This window comes from Choloepus didactylus, chromosome 2 (assembly GCF_015220235.1).
Source record: "Choloepus didactylus isolate mChoDid1 chromosome 2, mChoDid1.pri, whole genome shotgun sequence".
Taxonomy (NCBI): domain Eukaryota; kingdom Metazoa; phylum Chordata; class Mammalia; order Pilosa; family Megalonychidae; genus Choloepus; species Choloepus didactylus.
In genome coordinates this window covers 193160860-193183884 of record NC_051308.1, presented here as the reverse complement: position 1 = coordinate 193183884, position 23025 = coordinate 193160860, and the positions used below count along the sequence as shown (strand labels likewise).

General features: G+C 43.6%; 2 protein-coding genes across 3 annotated transcripts; one reads left to right on the top strand and one right to left on the bottom strand.

Moving 5' to 3' along the window:
• The first annotated feature begins 5142 nt into the window (after positions 1-5142).
• On the top strand, positions 5143-22908 carry DIO1 (iodothyronine deiodinase 1). 2 transcript variants are annotated; one of them, XM_037827171.1, is made up of 4 exons: positions 5143-5513; positions 11498-11641; positions 19566-19765; positions 21799-22908. In XM_037827171.1, exons 1-4 carry the CDS (start codon positions 5177-5179, stop codon positions 21865-21867), a joined length of 750 nt encoding a protein of 249 aa, XP_037683099.1. In that variant the 5' UTR covers positions 5143-5176; the 3' UTR covers positions 21868-22908. The 2 variants fall into 2 exon arrangements, with proteins under 2 accessions (XP_037683099.1, XP_037683100.1); XM_037827172.1 differs by lacking the exon at positions 11498-11641.
• On the bottom strand, positions 16143-17437 carry LOC119527296 (general transcription factor IIH subunit 3-like). Its single transcript, XM_037827170.1, has 2 exons — positions 17400-17437; positions 16143-17139 (listed from the first exon to the last, which is right to left on the bottom strand). The coding sequence occupies exons 1-2, from the start codon at positions 17410-17412 to the stop codon at positions 16223-16225; spliced, it is 930 nt and encodes a 309-aa protein (XP_037683098.1). The 5' UTR covers positions 17413-17437; the 3' UTR covers positions 16143-16222.
• Positions 22909-23025: the final 117 nt, after the last annotated feature.

The window sequence follows — 23025 nt, the reverse complement described above, 5'->3', positions numbered from 1 at the left end:
ATGAGGAAGTCCAACACCTCTGCATCCTCCCCCGGCTCTTCAGGGGGGACCCAAATATATATTTTTATTCTCCACCCAAATTACTTTAGGATGTGCTGCTATTTCATTCTAATCTATACAGACCTACCATAGCTCACTTCCTGTTCAAAGTTTCATGTAATTGTAGTATTTGAACAAACTGACTGTAGAAGTTACATTGTTTAGAAAATATAGATCCTATACCAAATAAACTTCTCTTCCCTTGGTCTTACGTGGAAGTTGAAGTTTGAACACAGTTTCAACCTTTACCCTTTGGCCCGATTTTCTCTAGTCTTAACCAGATCTGCTTTATTCATATCTCTAATTGATGTCTGGGTTCTGTTTCAGCTTTTTTTTAACAGTTGCCGTATGTGTAAATACTGATATTCGTCTCTGCCAAGCTCTGGCTCTGAGTTTCAGGTGTCACACAGATACCCAATGTTCTAGAGACCAATCAGGTTACACATTAAGGGATCAACATCTCAGAGTTTGGAGATAGCCATTACAATTCAGGAATAGATTTGACTGCTGTAAGAGCTTACAATCTACGGATCATTACAATAATCATTTCCCTGTTAGGCTGTGCTCTAAGATTTAATTCTGAGTTTACACATTGTAGTTACTCCATATTGGTGAGGCATTATAGTGTTTGCCTTGGTTTCTGGTGTACTTCACTCACCATGCTGTCTACAGGATCCATTCACCTTGTTGTGTGTCTCACAGCTTCACTCCTCCTCGTAGTTGCTCAATATTCCATTGTATGCATACACCACAGTTCACCATTCTGTTCCTCAGGCAGTGTACCCTTAGGACCCCTCCACCCATTGCAAATCATGAACGTTGCCTCCACAAGCACCAGTGTGCAGATGTCCACCCATGTCTCTGCTCCCGGATCCTCCAAATACACACCCCACAATGAGGTCACAGGACCCCATGGCCCCACATACTCAGCTTCGTGTGGAGCCACCACAGTGACCTCCAGAAAGGCTACACCGTTTTCTCCTCATCAACAATAAATAGGTACTTCCCTCTCTCCATGTTTTCTCCAGCACTTTTACCTCTATTTATATGTTTTCCTACAATCTTACAGAGATACGTTCACATAACATATATCCATCCACAGTGTATAATCAGTTGTTCACAGCATCATCACATGGTTGTACATTTATCACCACAGTCAGCACTTGAACATATTGATTATTATGAAAGTGTGTGTTTTTTTTTTTGGTGAATAATAAAAAAGATAATAGAAAGAAAAATAAAAATGTCATACAATACAATATAATAGTAAGGACAAAAAACAATACCACTGGTAAGAATCCCATACCCCTCCCTTATATCCCCCTCTCATACACATTTAACTTTGATATATTGCCTTTGTTACATTTAATGGAAGCATACTGGAATGTTACTGTTGACCATAGACTCCAGTTTGCTTTGATTATGTTTTTTCCCAAATACCATCCCTTTTTTTCAACATTCTGGATAGTTGACATTCATTTGTTCTCCCACAGTGAGAACATTTTTATATTTGTACATTTAGCAACAGTCATTGGCCACTCCAGTTTCTGCCAATTTATACGGTCCCAGTCGCCATTATCTATCTTCACCTCTGGTGTCATACATTCCCCTATCCCACCTCTTTCAGCTTTACTCACAGACGTCTTTGTTCCATGTACTTACAATATTGTGCTACCATCACACGGTATTATGCTATCCATTTCAGGATCTATACAATCATTCCTGCTGAACATTTCTGTAGTCCTACAGCATCAAATACCTGATCTCTACCCTCTTTCTGTCTCCTGGGAACCTGTGTTATCAGCTTTTAACTCTCAAAGTTTGCTTATTAGTGTTATTTCATATTAGTGAAACCATACAGTATTTGTCTTTTTGTTTCTGGCTAACTTTACTCAACAAAATGTCCTCAAGTTTCATCCACATTATTATATGTTCCATGTCTTTGTTCTGTCTTAACAGCTGTATAATATTCCATCATGTGTATGTACCACAGTTTGTTTATCCACTCATCCATTGATGGACATTTGGGCTGCTTCCATCTCTCGGTAATCGTGAAAAATGCTGCAATAAACATCGGTTTACAAATGTCCATTTGTGTCTTCACTTTCAGTTCCTTTGAGTATATACCTAGTAATGGAATAGCTGGGTCATATGGCAAATCTATACTTAGCTTCCTGAGGAACCTCCGCACTGTCTTCCAGAGTGGTTGCACCATTCTGCATTCCCACCAGCAATGAATAAGTGTGCCTCTTTCTCCACATCCTCTCCAGCACTTGTTATTTTCTGTTTTTTGGATAATGGCTATTCTGGTAGGTTTGAGATGGTATCTCATTGTGGTTTTGATTTGCATTTCCCTAATAGCCAGTGAAGTTGAGCATTTCTTCATATGTTTTTGAGCCATTTGTATTTCCTCGTCAGAAAAGTATCTGTCCATGTCTTTTGCCCATTTTTTAATTGGGTTGTTAGTCTTTCTGTTGTTGAGTTGTAAGATTACTTTATATAGTCAGGATATTAAACCCTTATCTGACATGTGGTTTCCAAATATTGTCTCCCATTGTATAGGCTGCCTTTTTACTTTTCTAACAAAGTCCTTTGATGTGCAAAAGTGTTTGATTTTGAGGAGATCCCATTTGTCTATTTGTTCTTTGGTTGTTTGCGCTTTGGGTGTAAGGTCTAGGAAACTGCCCCCATCACAAGATATTTAAGATATTGCCCTACATTTTCTTCTAAGAGTCTTATGGTCTTAGTGCTTATGTTTAGGTCTTTGATCCAATTGAAGTTAATTTTTGTATAGGGTGTGAGGTAGGAGTCCTCTTTCATTCTTTTGGAAATGGATATCTGGTTCTCCAAAAACCATTTATTGAAGAGGCTGCTCTGTCCCAGTTGATTTGGCTTGACTGCCTTAACAAAGATCAATTTTCCTTAGATGTGAGAGTCTATTTCTGAACACTCAATTCGATCCCATTGGCTGATATCTCTGTCCTTAAGCCAGTACCATGCTGTTTCGAGCACTGTAGCTTTGTAATATGCTTCAAAGTCAGGTAGTGTGAGACCTGCCACTTCATTCCTCTTTCTCAAGATATTTTTGGATATTCAGGGCACCTTGCCCTTCCAAATAAATGTGGCTATTGGTTTTTCTATTTCTGCAAAGTAAGTTGCTGGTGATGATAAAGTTTTGTTGATGACTGGTGTCGATGATCACACAGCATAGTAAATGTAATTAATGCCTCTGAAATCTACACTTAAAATGGTTAAAATGGCAAATTTTATGTTATACACTATGTTACCACAATAAAAACATATTAAACTCAATGACTCTTCATTTATGATAAAGATGAGTTTCTGAAATAATAAGATGATTCTGTCTTTTGGTTCTGATGTTATTTCATTGATATGGATTGAATTGTGTCCCTCCAAAAGATATGTTCAATTCCTAGACTCAGTCCCATGAAAATGATCCTATTTGGAAATAGGATATTTGAAGATACAATTAGTTAAGTTGAGGCCAGACTGTAATTCAATAAAACTGGTGTCCTTACAAGGAGTGGAAATTTGGGCATGGTCAATAGGAGACAGAGAGAAGACCGTCATGAAACAGAGGCAAAGACTGAGTTATGCCAGGGATTGCCAGCAAGCCACTGCCAGAATCCTACAGACATCAGAGGAAGCATGGCTTTGCTAATGCCTTGATTTCAGACTTTTAGCCTGCAAAACTGTGAAACAGTACATTGGTTTTTATGCAGCTATCCAGTTTGTGATAATTTGCAGCCCCAGCATACTGAATTGTACACTTCAAATGGTTAGAATGGGAAATTTTTATGTGATATATATATTTTATTTTACCATAATAAAAAGATAAAAAGAAAAAGAACAAATGGCAATATCCATACAATGGAATGTTATTCAGCCATAAAAAGGAATGAAGTACTGATACAAGCTACAACATGGATGAACCTTGAAAATATTACGCTCACTGAAAGAAGCCAATCACAAAGGACAACACATTGTATGAGTCCATCTTTGTCAAATGTCCAGAATAGGCAAATCTATAGAGACAGAAAGTAGATTAGAAGCTATCAGGGGTAGGGGAAGGAACTATGGTGAGTGACTGCTAAGGGGTACAGGGTTTCTTCTTTTTTTTAATTTTTTTATTAGTATTATTTTTTAAATCTTCATTTCATTGAGATATATTCACATACCATGCAGTCATACAAAACAAATCGTACATTTGATTGTTCACAGTACCATTACATAGTTGTACATTCATCACCTAAACCAATCCCTGACACCTTCATTAGCACACACAAAAAAATAACAAGAATAATAATTAAAGTGAAAAAGAGCAATTAAAGTCAAAAAGAACACTGGGTGCCTTTGTCTGTTTCCTTCCCCTATTTTTTTACTCATCCATCCATAAACAAAGGGGAGTGCGGTCCTTACGGCTTTCCCAATCCCATTGTCACCCCTCATAAGCTACATTTTTATACAACTGTCTTCGAGATTCATGGGTTCTGGGTTGTAGTTTGATAGTTTCAGGTATCCACCACCAGCTACCCCAATTCTTTAGAACCTAAAAAGGGTTGTCTAAAGTGTGCATAAGAATGCCCACCAGAGTGACCTCTCGGCTCCTTTTGGAATCTCTCTGCCACTGCAGCTTATTTCATTTCCTTTCACATCCCCCTTTTGGTCGAGAAGATGTTCTCCGTCCCATGATGCTGGGTCTGCATTCCTCCCCGGGAGTCATATTACAGGGGTTCTTTTTGTGAGATGAAAATGTTCTGGAATTACATAGCCGTGACGGTTACACAACACTGTGAATGTGCTAAAACCACTGAGATGCACATTTTAAATGGGTGAACTCTGTGGTGTGTTAATTATATCTAAATAAAAACCGAGAATCCCATGCAAAAAAGTTAAGGTAAAAAATCAGAAATGATAATGATTAGAACGGACCTTTGTATACCTAGTTTGGAATTTTCCATTTTACTGACAGGAAGGCAAACACGAGCCTCTCCTGGCACAATCCTGCTGGCTGGGGTTGGCTGACCCCACCTCACACCTTTGCTCAGCTCCACCCAGTGTTGTCTGGCGGCGGCCTCTGTCCATCTGCCACAGAGCTGGCTCTGGCTGCACAGCGATGGGGCTGTCCTGGCCAGGCCTGTGGCTGAAGAGGCTCTGGGTACTCTTGCAGGTGGCCTTACATGTGGCCATGGGCAAAATACTGCTGACTCTCTTCCCCGGGAGAGTCAAGCAGAACATCCTGGCCATGAGCCAGAGGGCGAACAATACCAAGGACCCCCAGTTTCCCTATGACAACTGGGGCCCAACTTTCTTCAACACCCAGTACTTCCGGTTCGTCCTGAAAGTCCGTTGGCAGCGACTAGAGGATGAGACGGAGCAAGGGGGTCTGGCCCCGAACTGCCCTGTGGTCCACCTCTCAGGCCAGCGGTGCAACATCTGGGACTTCATGCAAGGTCAGGGAGTGGATACAGGCTTGAGGGGTGCTTGGAATGTGGGTGGTAGAGCGGGAAAGGTGAGCTGGAAAGCCTGAATTATTCTGCTGCTCCTTCTTTGACATCTTGCTCTCTTCCCACTACCTAAAACTAGGAATTCTCCTGGAGTCCCTCTTTTTATGGGTGGCACCATCACCATCCCAGGCCCTCAAATCTCAAATCAGCCACAGTGACTTTTCAGTTCCTTGAATACTGCTCTTTCCTTGCAGTCTGTTCTGGCCGGGGTGCTCTTTGCCCACCTCTCTGCATAGTTAGCTCCTCTTCATCCTTCAGACTTCTGCTCAGTGACACTTCCTGCAAGAAGCCTCTCCCAGCTGCCCCGGACTAGGTTACCCTCTGTTATATGTTTGGTTAACATCCTAAACCTTTTCTTATGGCACCTGTCATGGTTTGTAATTATGTGTGGGTATTCAATTAATGCCTGTTGCCTCCACTAGCCTGCAAGCTCTGTGCAGGCAGACTGTTGCTTTATCTGTTGGGGTTCTTGAAGAACTCACCAATTGGTTTCCTCTTTTTTGTCTTCACACCCTCCTCCTGTCCAAAGTTGGCTGCCCCCACCCTGCATATTTGTCCAAATCTGCCAGTGTCATTTGCTGCAGAACTGCTCTGAGATGGGGCTGCCTGGCCAAGGCCTCCTCCTCTCCCACTTGCCCTCTCTTCTAATCCACCATGTGAGTGGCTGTTGGATTACTCTTCCACAAGTACATACATGCCCCCAGCTTGATAATCTTCAGCAGCTCTGCTCTGCCTTTAGTATGAAGCACAGGGCCAGTCTAGCATTTGAGGCCCAACCTGATCAGGCTCCAGTCTCTCTTTCCAACTTCGTCTCAAGCTTCCCCTCTTTTCCTCCAGACACACTGAACCACCTGTTGAGCCTTGTATGTCCCTTGTGCTTTCCCTTCTCATCACCTTAACAGACGTTAGCTTGTCTTCAATGCCCTTCTCCTCCTTCACCCAACAATCCAAATCCCCCTCATTTGTCAGGTCTAGCTCTCATGCCTCCTCCTCCGTGAGGCCACCTTGGATCCCTGCAGCTGGGCATGCCCTCGCTCTCTTCTGGACTCATGGCTCTCCATCTGCTCCTCTTCTGGAACATTGATTCTTTCTACCCAGCATCTGCTACCTAAGCACAATTCTTATCTGGAATGTAAGGGGAGCCTCAGGATGGGGCGCCTGTCTGATTCATCTCTGAAATCCTCCACATGTCTGGCCCAGGGGCTGACACAGCAAGGTAGAGTAGAGAAGGTCACTGAGGAAGTCACCTTATCTAGTGTTTTTCAAAGTGTGTTCTTTGGAACCCAAGTCCCCCAAGATATGCTTTACTCATAGAAATCCTTGGCCAAAGAAGTTTGGGAAACCCTACATACTATGTATCTTCCTTCTGGAGATTCATAGTACACATCAGCATATAAAAGGCTCTGAGAAGCCTTGAGGTTTAAACAAACAAAAAAATAACACTTTAAAAACTTTAACACAGCACTAATTTTTTAAACCCACCCCAACTCCCCACCCAAGGAAATGCCTATTATCGTCATATTGGTTCCAAAGAACTCTCTTTGAGAAAAGTTGACTTAATCCAATCCCCAGCTGAGAAGCAAAGGTAACAGAGCCAGTGAGTGACCAAGTCAGACCCAGAACCAGGGCTTCTTCCTCTTTTTATTCAATGCACCTCAACACTTGCGAGCACCTCCTATGTGCTAAGCCCTCAGCTAGAAGCCAGAGACTCAGAGAGTTAGGTAATATCTTGCACCTTTGTTCCAGGAGTTTATGGTCCCACGGAATGGGTGGATGTAATAAACAAACCCTTATGGTCCTACGACATGGAAGCAACCATAAAGATATGAGTTTTGTCTGCAGGGCTTAGAGAGTTTCCAGGAAGAGGTGGCTTTGGAACTAGGCCTTAAAGAATGAATAAGAGTTTTGTAGCTTGAGAAGGGAGAAGAGAAGAGTGTTTCTAGCAGAAGGAAGGGCAGGGGTGGTTTTTTGGCTCACGATTTTAAATCATGGGACATAGATGACCTCTATTTATTCAATAAATATTTGGAAACAACCACTGATGATAAGAGCAGTGTGAATAACAAGAAATTTTACTATGTATCTGCTATGTGCTGAGCACAGTGACAGAGACAAGCGCATTTGCTGATAGTCAATAACCTCATCATCAGTTCACTGAGCACCAACTTGCCTCAAGACCAATTCACAGAATTTACTTGTTTCCACTCTCAGGGGACCAGTTTACATTTTAAAGACTTCAATTTGTCTCTGCTCCCTGCTGCTGCAGCTGAGACGAAAGAATAGAGAGGAGGGGAGACTGAGAGGCAGAAGAAAAATATATTTATAAAATAGAAATGGCTTTCAGCATATTGACTGAAAGTCCTCTGAAATCATAGGCGCTGGCAATATAGAAATAAACACAACTGGTCCCTGCCCTGGAAGAGCTTGTAACCCAGAAAAAGAGATCATACGGCACGAGAGAGCAGCACAGGGCCCTCTCAGCCAGGGCGGGGTAGGAACGTGGCCAAGGGAAGGCTTCCTGGAGGAGAGGATGGTGAGCTGATTGTCTAGGAGCAGTGACGCCTTGGGGTGGGTGAGGAAGGATGGAATGGGACGCAGGTGGGAGAGGGCAGAGGGGTGTGGAAGGCAGGAGAGGGGAACAGATGAGGCTGAAGATACCCGCTGGGGCCATGGCTTGTGTGTGTCTTACCAAAGAGGGTAGACTTCTCCCCAAGGGTATTTGTGAGCTCTGGAAGTGTTTTCAAGCAGGAAGTTAACAGGATGAGTTCTGCATATTAGTAAGACATCCTGTAACTGCTTTGGAAACTCACGAGGCCACTAAAAATTTCTGTTGTGTGCTTTGGGCATAAACCCTGAACTAATTTAAGAGCCATAGATTGGGAAATTCTTTACAGATAATTTAAGTAACCCCTTCATTTTTTAAATGCTAAGGCCCAGGGAGGGCAAAAAACTTGCTCAGAACCACAGAACGAGTTCTTGATAGTGGGAGACCTAGAACTTGTGCTTTCTGATTCTCAGCTAGTGTACTTTCTGTTATTGGATGCTGGATGCGACAAAAGAGACTAAGAGAAATTCTCAGTTATCTCCAGTCCCCTGAATGTACATGAACGTGGTCGTGCACACACACGATGTGTACTTGCTCTCAGACACACACACAGAGCAAAACATTGTTTAACTGGCATGTTGCAGCAGAAGGCCAGTTCTAGATGATTTATTTTCTGAGAGTTAATCTGAAATTGACTTTACTTCAGCCCCTGTTTAAAATGATCTAAAATCTTTCCAAATACACTTATGAAGTGTAGTCTCATGACTATAAAGGGGATTTCTCTGCTGAGATAGTCTGGCATGGGGTTAATTTACTGGCCTGGGAATCATGAGGGATGCGTTCGAGTCCAGCTCTACTGCCGAGCTGTTTTCCCACCTATACAAATGAGTTGGAATTGGCAGTCCTTGCCTGACATTCTTGTGAAATGATGCTCCGTGCCTCGTGGCCTGTGGACATGGGCAGGGAGCCAGCCTTCAGCACAGTCACCCCATTTGCCCCCATCCTTCCTCTCTCTACTACCAGGAAACCAGGGCACTGAATTTAATCTTTGTCCTCAATACTGAGTACTGCACCCAACCACACTACAAATAATTAAACAAATGGTTCTGTCTCTGCTAGGGTCCTAATCCATGGTTGTTAATTTTTTTTTTTTCAATTAAAAACAAAATTCCTAACAGCTAATATTTAGACCTGGTCCTGACTCTCTGTCTTCTGGGTTCTTCCTGGGGTCACTGGTGGCCAAAAACCTGCCACCTGGCCATGACTGGACCCGGAACTGAGGAAAATACTGTGCCATGGGTGAGGAATCACCATCCAGTCAACCAACAGGAATTGAGGCCCACAATGCTGCCTAGAACCTCCCATGAAGAAACTTTGTGAGCCAAGGACGAGGAGACCTTTGCGTCTTTAGAGAAACTGGCCTGCTTTCTCCTCATGCACTGAAAAATGAGGAATATATCACCAATTGTGTTTCTCTTTTTACTTGGCCACCGGGAAACTCAGAGCCAAATATATATAGCTCAGTTACAACAAATGCAAGGTACCCTAAGCCTATTTAGTTGTGTTCCATTCTTTTCTCCTCTTCTACGCCTCCCAAAGAGGCATGATTTTTTTGAAATTTTTAATATGTTGTTATATACGTAAACTCCTTCAAACCCTTTGCAGAACAAAGTGGGGGAATGGATAAATAGCAAGCAAGTCAAGATGCCCTTTACTCCCCATCCATCAGCAAGCCCTGTCAATTCTACCTTTTCCCCTCCTCCATTGCCCACACACAGTCCAGGCTCCCATTCTCTCAGGTGGAATTCTCTAGGGCCCCCTGACTGGTTTTCTCCCATTTGCGTTCTCAGTCCTTTCTCCACAGAGTGGCCAGGAGATCTTGAAATGGAAAGATGTTGGGGGCTCCCCAGAATCAACAGCAGCTGGGTCACTGAGCCTAGACTGCTCTTTAGCTTCAGTAGCCAGGCCTGGATGCTGCCGTCACTGTGGTTGCCACAGGAAGCCATCACTATGGCAGGACTCTACCCTTCCTGCTGGAGTCTCTGCCACTGGCCGCCATGGGTGAAATCTACCAATTCAATGACTCCAGAATCAAAGACCAACATGGGAGGGTCCAGCCATCCCAGCCTGGGTCACCCTGTGTGCTGACTGCTGGGGACAGAGGGAGGACCTGGCCCTTCTGTCTCCCATATAGTGAGGCTGGACTCCCTCATCGATAGTACACAAAATAGGGAATTGCAAATAGGAAGGAGTATTAGGAGCCACCATCATGGAGCATTTGACAGGTGACTGGGGTGATTTGGTAGGGAGAAGCCCCTTGCCCACCCTTAATCTAGGTATCTAGCATGTCTCTGCACAGGGTTGCAATTCCCTGTCGCTTGGGGAGATAGGCAGGTGGGAAGGGGACATGCCTGCCCATTTGCTGGGGCATGGTATGTTGTGTCAGTGGTTGGAAGGAGGGGGAGCCTGGTGGCCAGTGGCTTCAGGTGGGGTGGCTCCCAGGTGACTGTGAGGGTCTGCACTCACCTTGGCAGCATCCCTGTGCCGAAGAGAGTGTGATATTAACTAGCAAATAAAACCTACCATGATAGGTAGAGAGCAAGACCATGGAAGACAAGAAAATGCTTTATATTTTTAATACCTTTAATGGCAACTTCCCCCACATTTTGAACAAGGGGCCCCACATTTTCATTTTGCAATGGGCCTCACAATTTACGTAGCAAGTCCTGCTCCCACTTGCCTTTGTGGAGCCCCTTTCACTGACTCCCCCATTTCATAGCTCAGGGAGGAGATAATAGCTAATAACAACAGCTTGCATTTAGTAATGCAAACTACTCTAGGCCAGGCAGCATTTTAAACCCTTATCTGTATTATCTTATTTGATCCTCATAATATATAATAATTCTATAAGGTAAGTATTATTATGTGTGGATGAGGAAACTGAGGCACTTTGAATGGAAGGAGCACTAAACTGAGAACCTAGAAGCCAGAGTGTTCATTTTAACTCCACCACTGACCAGCTATGTAACCTGAAGCCAGGCAATAAACGTAAGTTTCTTTGCCTGTAAAATGGAGACAATTACCTCGCAGGTTACTTATCACATGATGTGAGAGAATGGATGTGTACATGCCTTATAAACTGTACAAGATAGACTCCTCTTATTATTTTAGCTACCACCCAGTGAGTGCAGGCTGTCTGCTGAGATCACCTAATAAAATCACCTCATTTTGGAGAGGAGAAAACTGGGCCCCACCCCAACCCACCCCATCCCACCGCTGTGTCCCAGACCCATCCTGGAAAGGAAACAAAGGCTTGAAGGCTGAGCTTGCAAAAGAAATCCTGTGTGTTGATTCTTGCTTTATGATGGTTCCATTTCTATTTTAGGCAACAGGCCACTGGTGCTGAATTTTGGAAGTTGCACCTGACCTTCATTTCTTTTCAAGCTTGACCAGTTCAAGAGACTTGTTGATGACTTTAGTTCCATAGCAGATTTTCTCATCATCTACATTGAAGAAGCACATGCTTCAGGTACTAAAAGATTCCCTGCCTTGACCTCTTCCCTCCTCTCTCTCCCCGCTCCCAAGGTCGGGGTTAGGGTGTTGGAAGAGACACAGAGAGAGGGATAAAAGTGTTTTTCACTGAGCACTTACCAACTCCTAATCCCTGAGCTAATTTACCCACCACTTGCTAACTCCACAATCTGTGCTTTTCAACCAGGACACAGACATAGCAGAAAACCTGGAGAGACAGGGTCTACATGGGTGAGCATAAATAGGACAGCCACAAGGAATTTAGACCTAAAATGTCACAAATGAAATGACTGCCATAAAGCCGTTAGTGAAATACATCCTAAGACTTTCCAAGCTCAAAGGGACATCTAAATCATCTAAGTCAGGAACTCTCAAACTTTGCTGTGCATCAGAATCATCTGGAGAACTTATTAAAACATAGACTGCTAGACCCCATCCCCAGAGTTTCTGATTTAGTAGATATAGGGTGGGCCTGAGAATTTGCATTTCTAACAAGTTCCCAGGTGACGGTGATGCTGCTGGTTTAGGGGCCACACTTTGAGAACCACTGGTCTAGGTCCACTTTCATCTGGGGCAGGACTCCTTTCTATAGCTGCTGGCAGGTAGTCACCCATCTCCAGTGACGGGGAACTCATTACTTCACAGGAAATCTTGTTCCTTTGCTGTAACAGCTCTGCTCATGAGAAAGTCTTCCCTTACAATGGGCAGACGAGTCCCTCCCTAAAACTTCTGTACCTTGGTTTAAGCCCCTTGATCTTTACAAAACTGACAGACACCCATTTTCATGGGGATTGAACCCAGTAATTTGGCCCAAGTCTCTAACAGAGACTGAAGAAGACAAGAAGGCTCTGGGCCAAAGTGGAATGAGTGCGTTTACTCCCTTGTCTTCCCATATGATGAGCGAGATGCCATTGAGTCATCTCTGTCACCAGCACTTGGCAGAGTCCACGTTGCAGAGTCAGAGCACAGTAAAAGTTGGGTGAATGAATGAGTGTTGAGGCTAGTATTTGGCCCTCCTGGCTTGTCTGTGTGTTAAAAGTGTAGAGGTTGCTGTTAACCAAGCATCAGGGAAGTTGGTCCAGCAGTGCTTTCTCCAGTGTGGTCCCCAGATCCCTGGCACCAGAACCACCTGGGTTGCCTGTTAAAAATGCATATTCTGGGCCCCACCCCGATCAAGATGGCAGAGTGAGATGCTTCAGGGCTCTGTCCCCCGACAACTTTGAACAACCAGGAGGAACTGGCAGAAACATCTTTCTCAAAGCTCTAGAAAACGGTTAAATACTGCAGTAACAGAGTGAGTGCTGAATTAAAAAAAAAAAAAAAAAAAGGCAGTAGGATCGGTGGCACCCAGCTGACCCATCCCTCACCCTTCACCGGCTTGGCACAGAGCCAAGCCACACTCCCAGTGCGTGGTCCCAGCTCTGGAGGGAGCAGAGTAACCCTTGTGCACACACTGGGAGAGTGTCTGTCTGACCCAATCTGTCTGCTGTTGTCTGAGGGACTCGCCAACCCAGAACTTGCCCTGCACCGAGAGGGCAGTTCACAGAGATCTCCTACAGAACACTGTGGGAGAACAGTCAAGTGTCAGCCTGGGGCAAGGGACAGCTGGCTGTTGGACACACAGTGCAGGGCCCGGGACCTTGAGGAAACTGTTTCCTAGGAAAGAGGGGCACTTGTATCTGCATAAGTGGGGGAATTCCTAGGACCACGTTTGCCCAAAAAAAGACACTTGCAGAAAGGATCAGGGTGGTCCCTGCACTTTAGGCTGGAGCTATTTTCTAAACCTGTTGTATGGATAAGCTCTGAAGGAGCATACTTGCACAGGTCAATCTGCAAAGACTGGAAAAGGTGTTTTTCTTTCTTTTTTTGGGTCCTGGCTCCTAGTATTCAAGGAAAGCTTTGTCATAGCATCAGCTGGATACAGGCTTGAGAAATAGATGCTTCAGAGTCTAAATTCCAGAGATAACACATAAAAATATCAAAACATCCAGGTTTCAACAAAAGATTACAAAACATAAAAAGAAACATGAAGCAATGGCCCAGGCAAAAGAGAAGAAGTTACCTTATAAGCCTGTTTCTGCTCTGTGCAGTGGGGATGACCACACCTTCCTCACAAAATCAATCAAGCAGCATTATTTAACAAGCACCTGCTCTGTGCCCAGCCCTGTGCCAGGCCTGTGGATATGAAGACACACACAGTCTCTGCCTCTAAGGAACTCATGGTTAAAGCCAGGGAGACAAGCCATGGCTCCTCTCTGGGTCTCCATGTTCTCAGCTAACAAATGGGGATGAGAATCTCTGTTGGGCAGCCCATGGGAAACTGCTGTGAAGCTCCAGTGAGCTGATGGGTGAGCAAGAATACCTAAACATGATACGAATTTAAGCTGATGTTAGTCATCAACAAATTTTTGGTGTCTTGGGGCAGGCAATAAACACTTGAAGCTGTAACCAGGTATTTGGATCTTAGTGTAAATTTTTCCTGAGAGCCTTGGTTTTTCTTGGAGGAGGAGCACTGAGCACGAGGAACTTGAAGTGTGAGGAGATGGAACCAATTCTACCATCAGACTTAAGCAGCTTGTATTACCCACAGGGGGCAACTATTATCGTACTCACAGGCCCTGTGGCTTCCAAAGAAAACTGTGACCTCCTTATGCGGGTTCCAGGCTCCCCCAGAGATGGGGCAGGCAGAAGGGCAAGGCCAGCAGCAGGTTATCTTTTTTATTTTTTTTTAACCTGTGGGCCCATTAGCTAATGACTATCACCTCCTGCAAGTGGGCAGAAGGGCACCTTGTCAAATGAGGCCAGCTGAAAATCTCCTTTCACTTAACATTGAGCAGCAAAATAACAAATAAAAAAAATAAAAACAAAATTAAACAGCCTTAAATGGGTTTGGTTTTAAGACAGTCATCCCCAGGGCAGACTAGTAGAAAACCTGGGGTCCAGAATAAAAACTGGGTTCTTTCCCACCTGTCTGTTATTTTTGGGCAGTTGAGCAAAATAAACCAATTTTTTTTGAGTAGCTATTAATAAACCAATATATTTTTTTTAGAAGAAATAATTTAATCAAATATAAAAATTCAAATTATTTTGTTATAAAAATTTATACAAAATAAACCACAGATACCATAAAAACATAACCATAAAAATAAAGCAGAACTAAACAAGTAGAGAGAACATTCCAAAGAAAAATTATTTAATAAAAAAAATCTTATCTATCAACTTGTTTGAAATTATTCATCTTTTAGATATGTGATGCTTTATTTCCTAGAGTTAAAATAGTGATTTCCATTACACTTAATTAGTCTATGAAATATTAGATATTAATTTTAAAAGTCAACATATACAGATTCTAAAATCAAGCATTAGTAAATAGTTGCAAAGCAATCACTAAAACCTTTGCATATTTGTTAACAAAAATCACAAATCCAGAATATAAAATCCATCTGAAATCATCTAACCAAACACCTCAGCTTCTGAGGTGATAAAAAGAGAAAATTAAAATCATATTTACATGCAAGGTTTTGTACACAAATGGATTTTTGTCAATTTACTTTTAAAAACAAACCAAACCAGCACCATTCCTTAAATTTGTCCTAAGTTATACTTGAATTTTAAGGACTTTTAACAACTTCAGTTACATAGGAAAATAATTTTTATTGTTGAAAATTACAAATCATTTTTCTTTTGACCTTATAGAAGTTTTCCGTATTCAGTCCAAAGCTTCTAGAGAACAGTTCTCCATTAATGCTATTTTTTTTTTTCATTAAAAAAGAAAAAATTCTGTCTGGAGATACTACACAATCTCTTTAAAAGAGAGCCTGTTTTCCCCAAAACCTTTTCCCTAAGAACTAAGACATCAGCTTTCAGAAATAAGCTCTTAACAACTGTTTCTGAAGAAAATTTTTCTACTAGGATACTGTACTCACTCTTCTTGTACTTTGAAAATCAGATTTTGTAGTTATTCAGTGACAAACTATTATTATTTGGATAACTTTGTCCAAAAATGTATTGGTAGGCAAAAAAATAAATATTTGCTAATATCTAAAGTTGATTAAAACAATTTTAGACAGTAAGTGTTTTATTTACATAACTATTGTTGACATCAACTGTTGGTTCAGATAAGATGTTCTAGCTGGACTGATGCCATTAATCCATAAATAACCATGTCTACATTTCTTCCAAAACTGTGCTCAGATTTCACCTATCATACACTTCACAGTAAGGACCCAGATTTAGCCAATACACTGTAAAGCCTATGATCAGTCATAACAGTCTGACTTTGACAGATGATCATTCCATTAAAAAAAAAAAATCACAAATTTGTGCTTTCTTCCCCCTTTCTGGTCAAAAGCCAATCGGAAAAGATTTAAAAATATATTGCATAGCATGACTGACTCTCTCAAATAAATCAGTCCCCTAAAAGTGCAAGATGAGAGCTGTTTTGGAAATATTTCCTGTAAGAAAATAACTACATGAAAAATAATGTTCTATATATCTGTAGTTTTTCCAGGGCCTCTCCAACAAAATTTTCTCCATATAATTTCTATTAATAGCTCTAAAAGATGGCAACATTTTACTATCATGCAGACACTTTCAGTTTCTTTTTCTTGGCCTTCAATACAGGAGGCAGAGAAATCTTAAAGGCTGTCTCGCAGGTAGTGCAGATAGGGCTGAAATTGCAGAATATTGACAAACACACAGAACAGACATAGCCGATTTCAATGAGACTGCGATGACAGAAGCACGCGGCCCTGTAGTCTACATGAATTGGGGGCGGCAGGATTAGCTGAGATCTCTGATCATGATCAGGAAGGAAAACCCACAGTAAATATTGCAGGAGGGATGGCATCTGAGGCACCTTCAAGTACAGCCCCCCTGTGATGTCACAAGCCTGTTGGAGGAGTCCTGAATCAGAGTCTAAAACACAGGCATCAATCAAAATATTCTGTTTCTGTGCTGCAAAAATTACATTCATGAAGTTCATATACTGCAATGCACTGTCTTCTGCAGCCTTAATCACCAATATCCTTGACTTCATTTCCTGATTATCTTTTACTTCCTTGCTCATTCTATGAATGTAGCAAAGGGCTTTGGCAAGGGACCCTGCCAGCAGAGTCTCTGTATTTTGACCTTTTATGTCACTATTGGTCATTAGATCTTTAATCTCTTCAGGAATAATTTCATTTGCTGCTGTTAACAGCTCGTATTTTCCGTCTTTACTCCCTGAGGGATTAAACTCAGAAGAAGGGTTGCAAGGGTCTCCAAAGAAGTCTCCCAGTCGGCCATTCTTTCCAGGATACAAGAATCGACTTTCTTGAATGTGACTTGCTATCACAGCGAGTTTGTTGGAACAATTCATGAATAAATGGGAATTCCCCAGCACCATAACAGCATCTATGCATTTTGACAGAGTAAACTGAGATTCCTTCAATGCTTGTTTTCCCCACCAAATTGGGTTGGTATCAACTATGATAACTAGAAGATTCAATTCATCCTCAGTAAACTCCACGAGGGTAGAAGATCTTGTCTGTCATGTTCTCTCCGGTGTCTTCAGCACATTAAATAACGCCTGACAAACAGTAGGCGCTCCATAAATATTTAATGAATGGATGAGTAAATGAATGCACACATTAGCAACGCCTATAAAGATCAAACAGGTTCCACCCAGCCCAAAAGACACACTTCGCGTGGCCGGGCCTAGCCAGACAGAGTCCGCCCAGCCCCACTGTCCGGGTCCCACCCGGAGCGGCGCTCACCGTCAGAGACCATGGCGGTCCGAGCACCTCAGCACAGGCAAACCAATATTTTTTGAGCAGCTACTATGTGCAAGGCAGCGCTGAGAAGTCCACACAAGTTATCTCATTTAAACCTCACAGTCACTCTACAACTTAAGCTCCATTCCAACCATTGAACAGATGGGAAAACTGAGGCTTACAGAGCTTGCCCAGTATCACATAGCAGAAGGAACCAGGGAAGGCTACCTGGAGGAGATGGTGTTAGAGCAGTGGTGCTCAACTAGGAGTGATTTTGCCCTGCTGCCAGGGGACATTTGACAATGTATGGGAAAATTTTTGGTAGTCACAAAATGTGTATACGTGTTTGTGTACTTCCAGCAACTAGTGGGTAGAGGCAGGGATGCTGCTCAACACCCTACAAGGCACAGCACAGCCCCCTACAGCAAAGAATTATCTGGCCCCAATGCCAATGCTGAGGTTGATAAATCTTGTGTTCGAGTTGAGTCTTCGAAGGGTGGGTAGGATTTCAAAAATGGAAGAGATGGTGAGAGAAAGGGCAGAGGGACCATCATACACAAAGGCAGCCTCATCTAAGGAGCCCACCTGGGCTATATGTGGAAGGAACGGCAGGAGTGACTGGAAACATACATTGGGAGAGATGACAGGGGCCATTAAATGCTATGCTAAGGAGCTGGTCCTATAATTGTTTTTTTTTTTTAATGTAATTTTATTGAGATATATTCAAATACCATACAAACCATCCAAAGTATACAATCAGTGGTTCACAGTATCATCACATAGTTGTGCATTCATCACCATGATCATTTTTAGAACATTTGCATTACTCCGGAAAAAGAATATGAACATCCATACCCCTTACTGACCACTAGCATTGCACTCTATCCAATTTTACGACTTACAATAGAGGTAGGTTAACTAAGACAGTGTAGTTTTGTCAGATATATAGAGATGGATAGATAGATAGATAGATAGATAGATAGATAGATAGATAGATAGATACAGATCGATCAATCAGTGGAACAGAACAAAGCATCCAGAAGTAAATCCATAGAAACATGGGCAACTGACTTTTCTGTCATTGGCTTTTAAGCAGAGAAAATCTATGATCAGATTTTGCATTAGGGCTCATTCTCAGAGTTTTGTGGATGATGGGTGGGAAGAGAGTACAATTAGGAGGCAGGAAGATTGCTTAGGAGGGGTTGAAGAGAAGGGTCACTGCCAGGCTAGCAACTAAGTTCACCCTGAGTGGCTTGTCATAAGGCTGTCAGTAGAGCTCACAAAATGTCAGAGGCAGTAGCAGTCATCCAAAGCAAGGGAAGAGAAGGCTCCACTCTGCTCCTACCATGGATAGAGGCAGGAACTGTGATGAAAAGAGTGGAAGTGAGTGATAACCTGGGGGTGGATGGGTAGGGAATCCCAGAATTTTCACTTGGCTCAAGCAGATTGCTGGAGGAAGTCCAGAGAGATGGACAGGCACCAGGTCACTGAGCTGTGGGCCACACTGAGAAGACTGGGATTTATCCTGAGTGATAGTGAACCAGGGAAGGATGCAAGCAGGAGAGTGACATGGTCAGACTCACATTTTGGAAAGAGCAGAGTAGTGGAGAATAATTAGGAGAGAGAATTTTCTAGACTCTAGAGCAATAGTTCTCAAACTTGCCTCAGAAACATCTGGAGGGCTGTTAAAACACTGATTGTGGGCTTCTTCCCTGGTCAGTCTAGGACAGTGACTGAGAATTTACAATACTAACAAGCTCCCAGGTGATGCTGATGCTGCTTGCCCGGGTGATCCAGGCACCTGCACCCTTGGCATCCAGGGCACTAGTTAGACTCTCAGTGCTGCCCTTGACAGTCTAAATCAGAATCTTCTTTTAACAAGGTTCCCAGGCAATTCATATGGACACTGACACTTGAGAAGTATTGATCTATTAGTCTATCTCACATTGAAGAGCCAAGGCCTGGGAGTCAGGAGCACTGGGCTTCAGTTCTGGATAAATCACTGACTCCCTGTGTGACTTCAGGCATTCATCCAGAATAGGAAGCAAGGCCAGATCATGGCCAACAGATACCTCTAGCTGGAACCCTCAGTTAGAAGTAGAGGATATTTAGTCTGCAGGAAGTGTGTGCCATCCCTGTGGGGCCTGCTGCCTCACCTTTCTCTTGCAGATGGCTGGGCTTTTAAGAACAACATGGACATCAGGAATCACCGGAACCTCCAGGACCGCCGGCGAGCAGCCTGCTTGCTGTTGGACAGGAGCCCCCAGTGCCCTGTGGTGGTGGACACGATGCAGAACCAGAGCAGCCAGCTCTACGCAGCACTGCCTGAGAGGCTCTACGTGCTCCAGGAGGGCAGGATCCTCTACAAGGTGGCAACCCGGGGACAGGGGCCCAGAAAGGGAAAAGAGGGTCTGGGGAGGGCCTAGGAAGGGCCAGGGCAGAGGGAGGGCATTGTATCAGCAGACCTGGATTCAAATCCCCACCAGGCAATTACCAGCCAAGTGACCATGGGTCAGTCCTTTCCCCTCTTGGAGCTTCAGTTTCCTCTTCTGCAGAAGAGAGTGTCGATCCCCACCTCACAGGGGATGAAATAATGCATGTGAAAGTCCCGAGCATTTGGACCAGTGGCCATCCTCCAGATGCCTTCTGAAACAGAATGACTGGCTCAGCCCTGGTTTGGTTTTAAGCTGAGAGGTCAGAAGTGTTCTTTCCATTTTATAAATGATGCTCAGAGACGGGCATTGACTTGCCCAAGGTCACATTGGACAAGGCTCTGATTTCAATTCTAAATTGCCTGGATGGGATGGGCCAGGAGTGGAAGGCTCTGAAGTTGCTAATCCCGGAGTCAGGCCTGAACATGGGAAGGGTGGTAGGGGGCAGAAAGAGAATGAATCCTGCAGTGGGGAGCTAGAGATGTAGAACCAGGGAACACGAGACAAGAATTGAGCCCAGGTTTCCTTTCTAGTGACTGCTTCCCTCTCACGGCTTCCAGCTTGGGCAGAGTGAGGGAGGTAAGCACAGCCATTGACACCTTCAGCACTGCTGGACTCCCCAGAGAAGGCAGAACCGAAGTTTTTATAGCTGTTGAAGGGATCCAAGTGACAGAGAGCCAGTGAAACCTGACCATGTAGATATAACCCAAGCTCCTCTGCCCATGAGTCCAGCTAGCTCTACTCATGCAGGTAAAACAAACAGTGACTTGCAGATGAGTCCCCAGGGTGCCCAGGGCCACAGAAGGATTCAGGGCCTCCTTCCTTTCCTCTCCCCTGAGACAGGGTTCTAGGTGGCACGGTTAAGGCAAGCTGGGCACTGAGTCCCTACCCTGGGTTGGGCCCCATGCTAAGTGCTGGAAATGTAAATATGAATTAAACATGACCCATACCTAACTTCAAGATCTGGAGATAAGAGTCTGGGGGATAAGGAAGACCCACATAGAGAGTTGTGATGTCCCAAGTGCTCCGAGAGTCCAGATCAGGAGCCAGCAGGGACCAGAGAGTAAATATTTTTGACTTTGCAGGCCATGTGGTCTCTGTCACAGCTACTCAACTCTGTTGTTGCAGCATGAAAGCAGCCATAGACAATGCATAATGAATAGGCGTGAGGCAGCAGGCTGGTTTGGGCTCTCAGAAGGTCCATTTGCCAAGCCCTGGGGAAAGGTAGACTTTTCAGAGGAGGGGACAATTGCTTGGGCCTCATCAAGTAGGCATGGTGACTGCAAGTTACTACAAATAGAGGGAAAAGGGTGGTCAAAGGCACTGGCACATGTTAGGGCAAGGTGTGGGTGGAGAATTGGGAGCATTTGGGGTATAGAGGTATGATTCAGGACCAAAGAGCTTGGCCTTCACCATGGGGCAAAGGAGAGCTACTGAAGGGTTCTGAGCAGGGAAGAGAGATGCTCAGTTCAGTGCTTTAGAGAAAATCACTGGCTATTGGATGGAGCATGGACTGGAAGGAGCAGGGACTGAGAAGTGGGGACAATCAGGAAGTGTGGTAGCTGCCCAAGCAGGAGTGGAAGTGGGTTGAACCAGGGCAGTGGGATTGGCAAGGTGAAGCTGGTTCTGATGTAAAATGCGTGGAACATGATGTGAGGGGTGGAGAGGAGAGAAGACAAGACCACTCTGGAGGTTTGATTATGGGAGAAAAGCACATTTGAATAGACCCCCTTTCTCCTTTTGAAACTTGTCACTTTACCCCTCTGGTTTTTCTCCTACTTCTCTGTCCTCTATTCCCATTAAATGTTGATGCCACTCCACACTCTCTCCCTTGGCAATCTCACTCACTTTGTGGTTCCTTCTGCTATCGTCTACAACATGCTGTCAACTCTCACACTGTTCACTAGTCCAGATCTCTCAACTAAGCTCCAGTAGGAACTCTGTGAACACCTGATTCATTTCTCTCGCAGGGTAAACCTGGCCCTTGGGACTACCATCCAGAGGAAGTACGTGCTGTTCTGGAAAAGCTCAGCAGTTAATCTGGTTGGATGTCCCAGTTCTACATGACCAACAAGAGGGCTCCTCAAGTCTCGGCTCTCCTCACACCCCAGCTGGCTTGCACTGCTTGACCTGTGTCCCCAACTGAATCACTAGCTCAGATTTTTCAGATCTAAGCAAACAACTCTCAGTGAAGACGTGCAGATCGTAGCATTCAAACAGGACTGGGTTTGTTATAATCAGAAAACGAGTGAGCACTTGAGCCATTCAGGCAAGTGAACCAACTGTTAAAGAATGTGCATCTCCACACTGATCCCAAGGTGGAGACCACGTTCACTGCATGATAGATATCTTAGCATGAGAGAGCTGTTGTATAACATGGATGCACTCCTGAGACATGTTATCTCCCTTCAGCCACCTTAATACCGAGCATGGCATCATTTTTAATAGGTACAGTCATTTTACCAAATTTGGCATTTACAGAATTAATAATTTAAGACACAAAACTGGTGTTTAGAACCGAGCATGGGAAGAACTCCAGTTATTTGGGGAGCGATGAGGAATTGGAAGCAGGGGAGTAGAAATGGAAGGAGAGTGTAAAGATGATAATCCTTTCCTTGCCAAAAGTTTTAAACCAGTCAATGGGTGGTGGTTGGGGGAGTTTCCATGTTACTATCATCAGTTCTATCACGGAGGAAAGGGACCCGCTTTGCCATGCTTGAATAGATTTAATAGGGATTTGGCTCTCTGTACCCTGGAGTCTTCTACTCTCCTCCCTTATCAACAGATTCACTCTGAGGAAAGGACTGGTTTCTTGAAGGCATTGTAACTTTCACCAAACCAGTAACAGGCACAGCCAAAGCTGTCATTCAGTTATGCAGAAGCTCATATTTGAAATTCTGTTTCTCTGATTTATTCGCAAGTTTCTTAATGGTCAATTGTGTTAGACAGTATCAGGCTAATGGATAACCATTGGTATTCATCTGTTTTAACTCTGCTTCTTTTCATATTTGTTTATGACGGCCACAGCCTAAAGTACATAAAGCTGTGACTTGATTTGAAAAAAAAAAAAAATGTTTTAAGATGCAGCAAGTTAATACAGAGTAATTAAAATGTATCAGACTAACTTTGGATCGCTTCAGCGTGATCTTTCTTTTTCTTTTCCAATTTGTGTAAACCTGTTCCATCTTTTGTTAGAA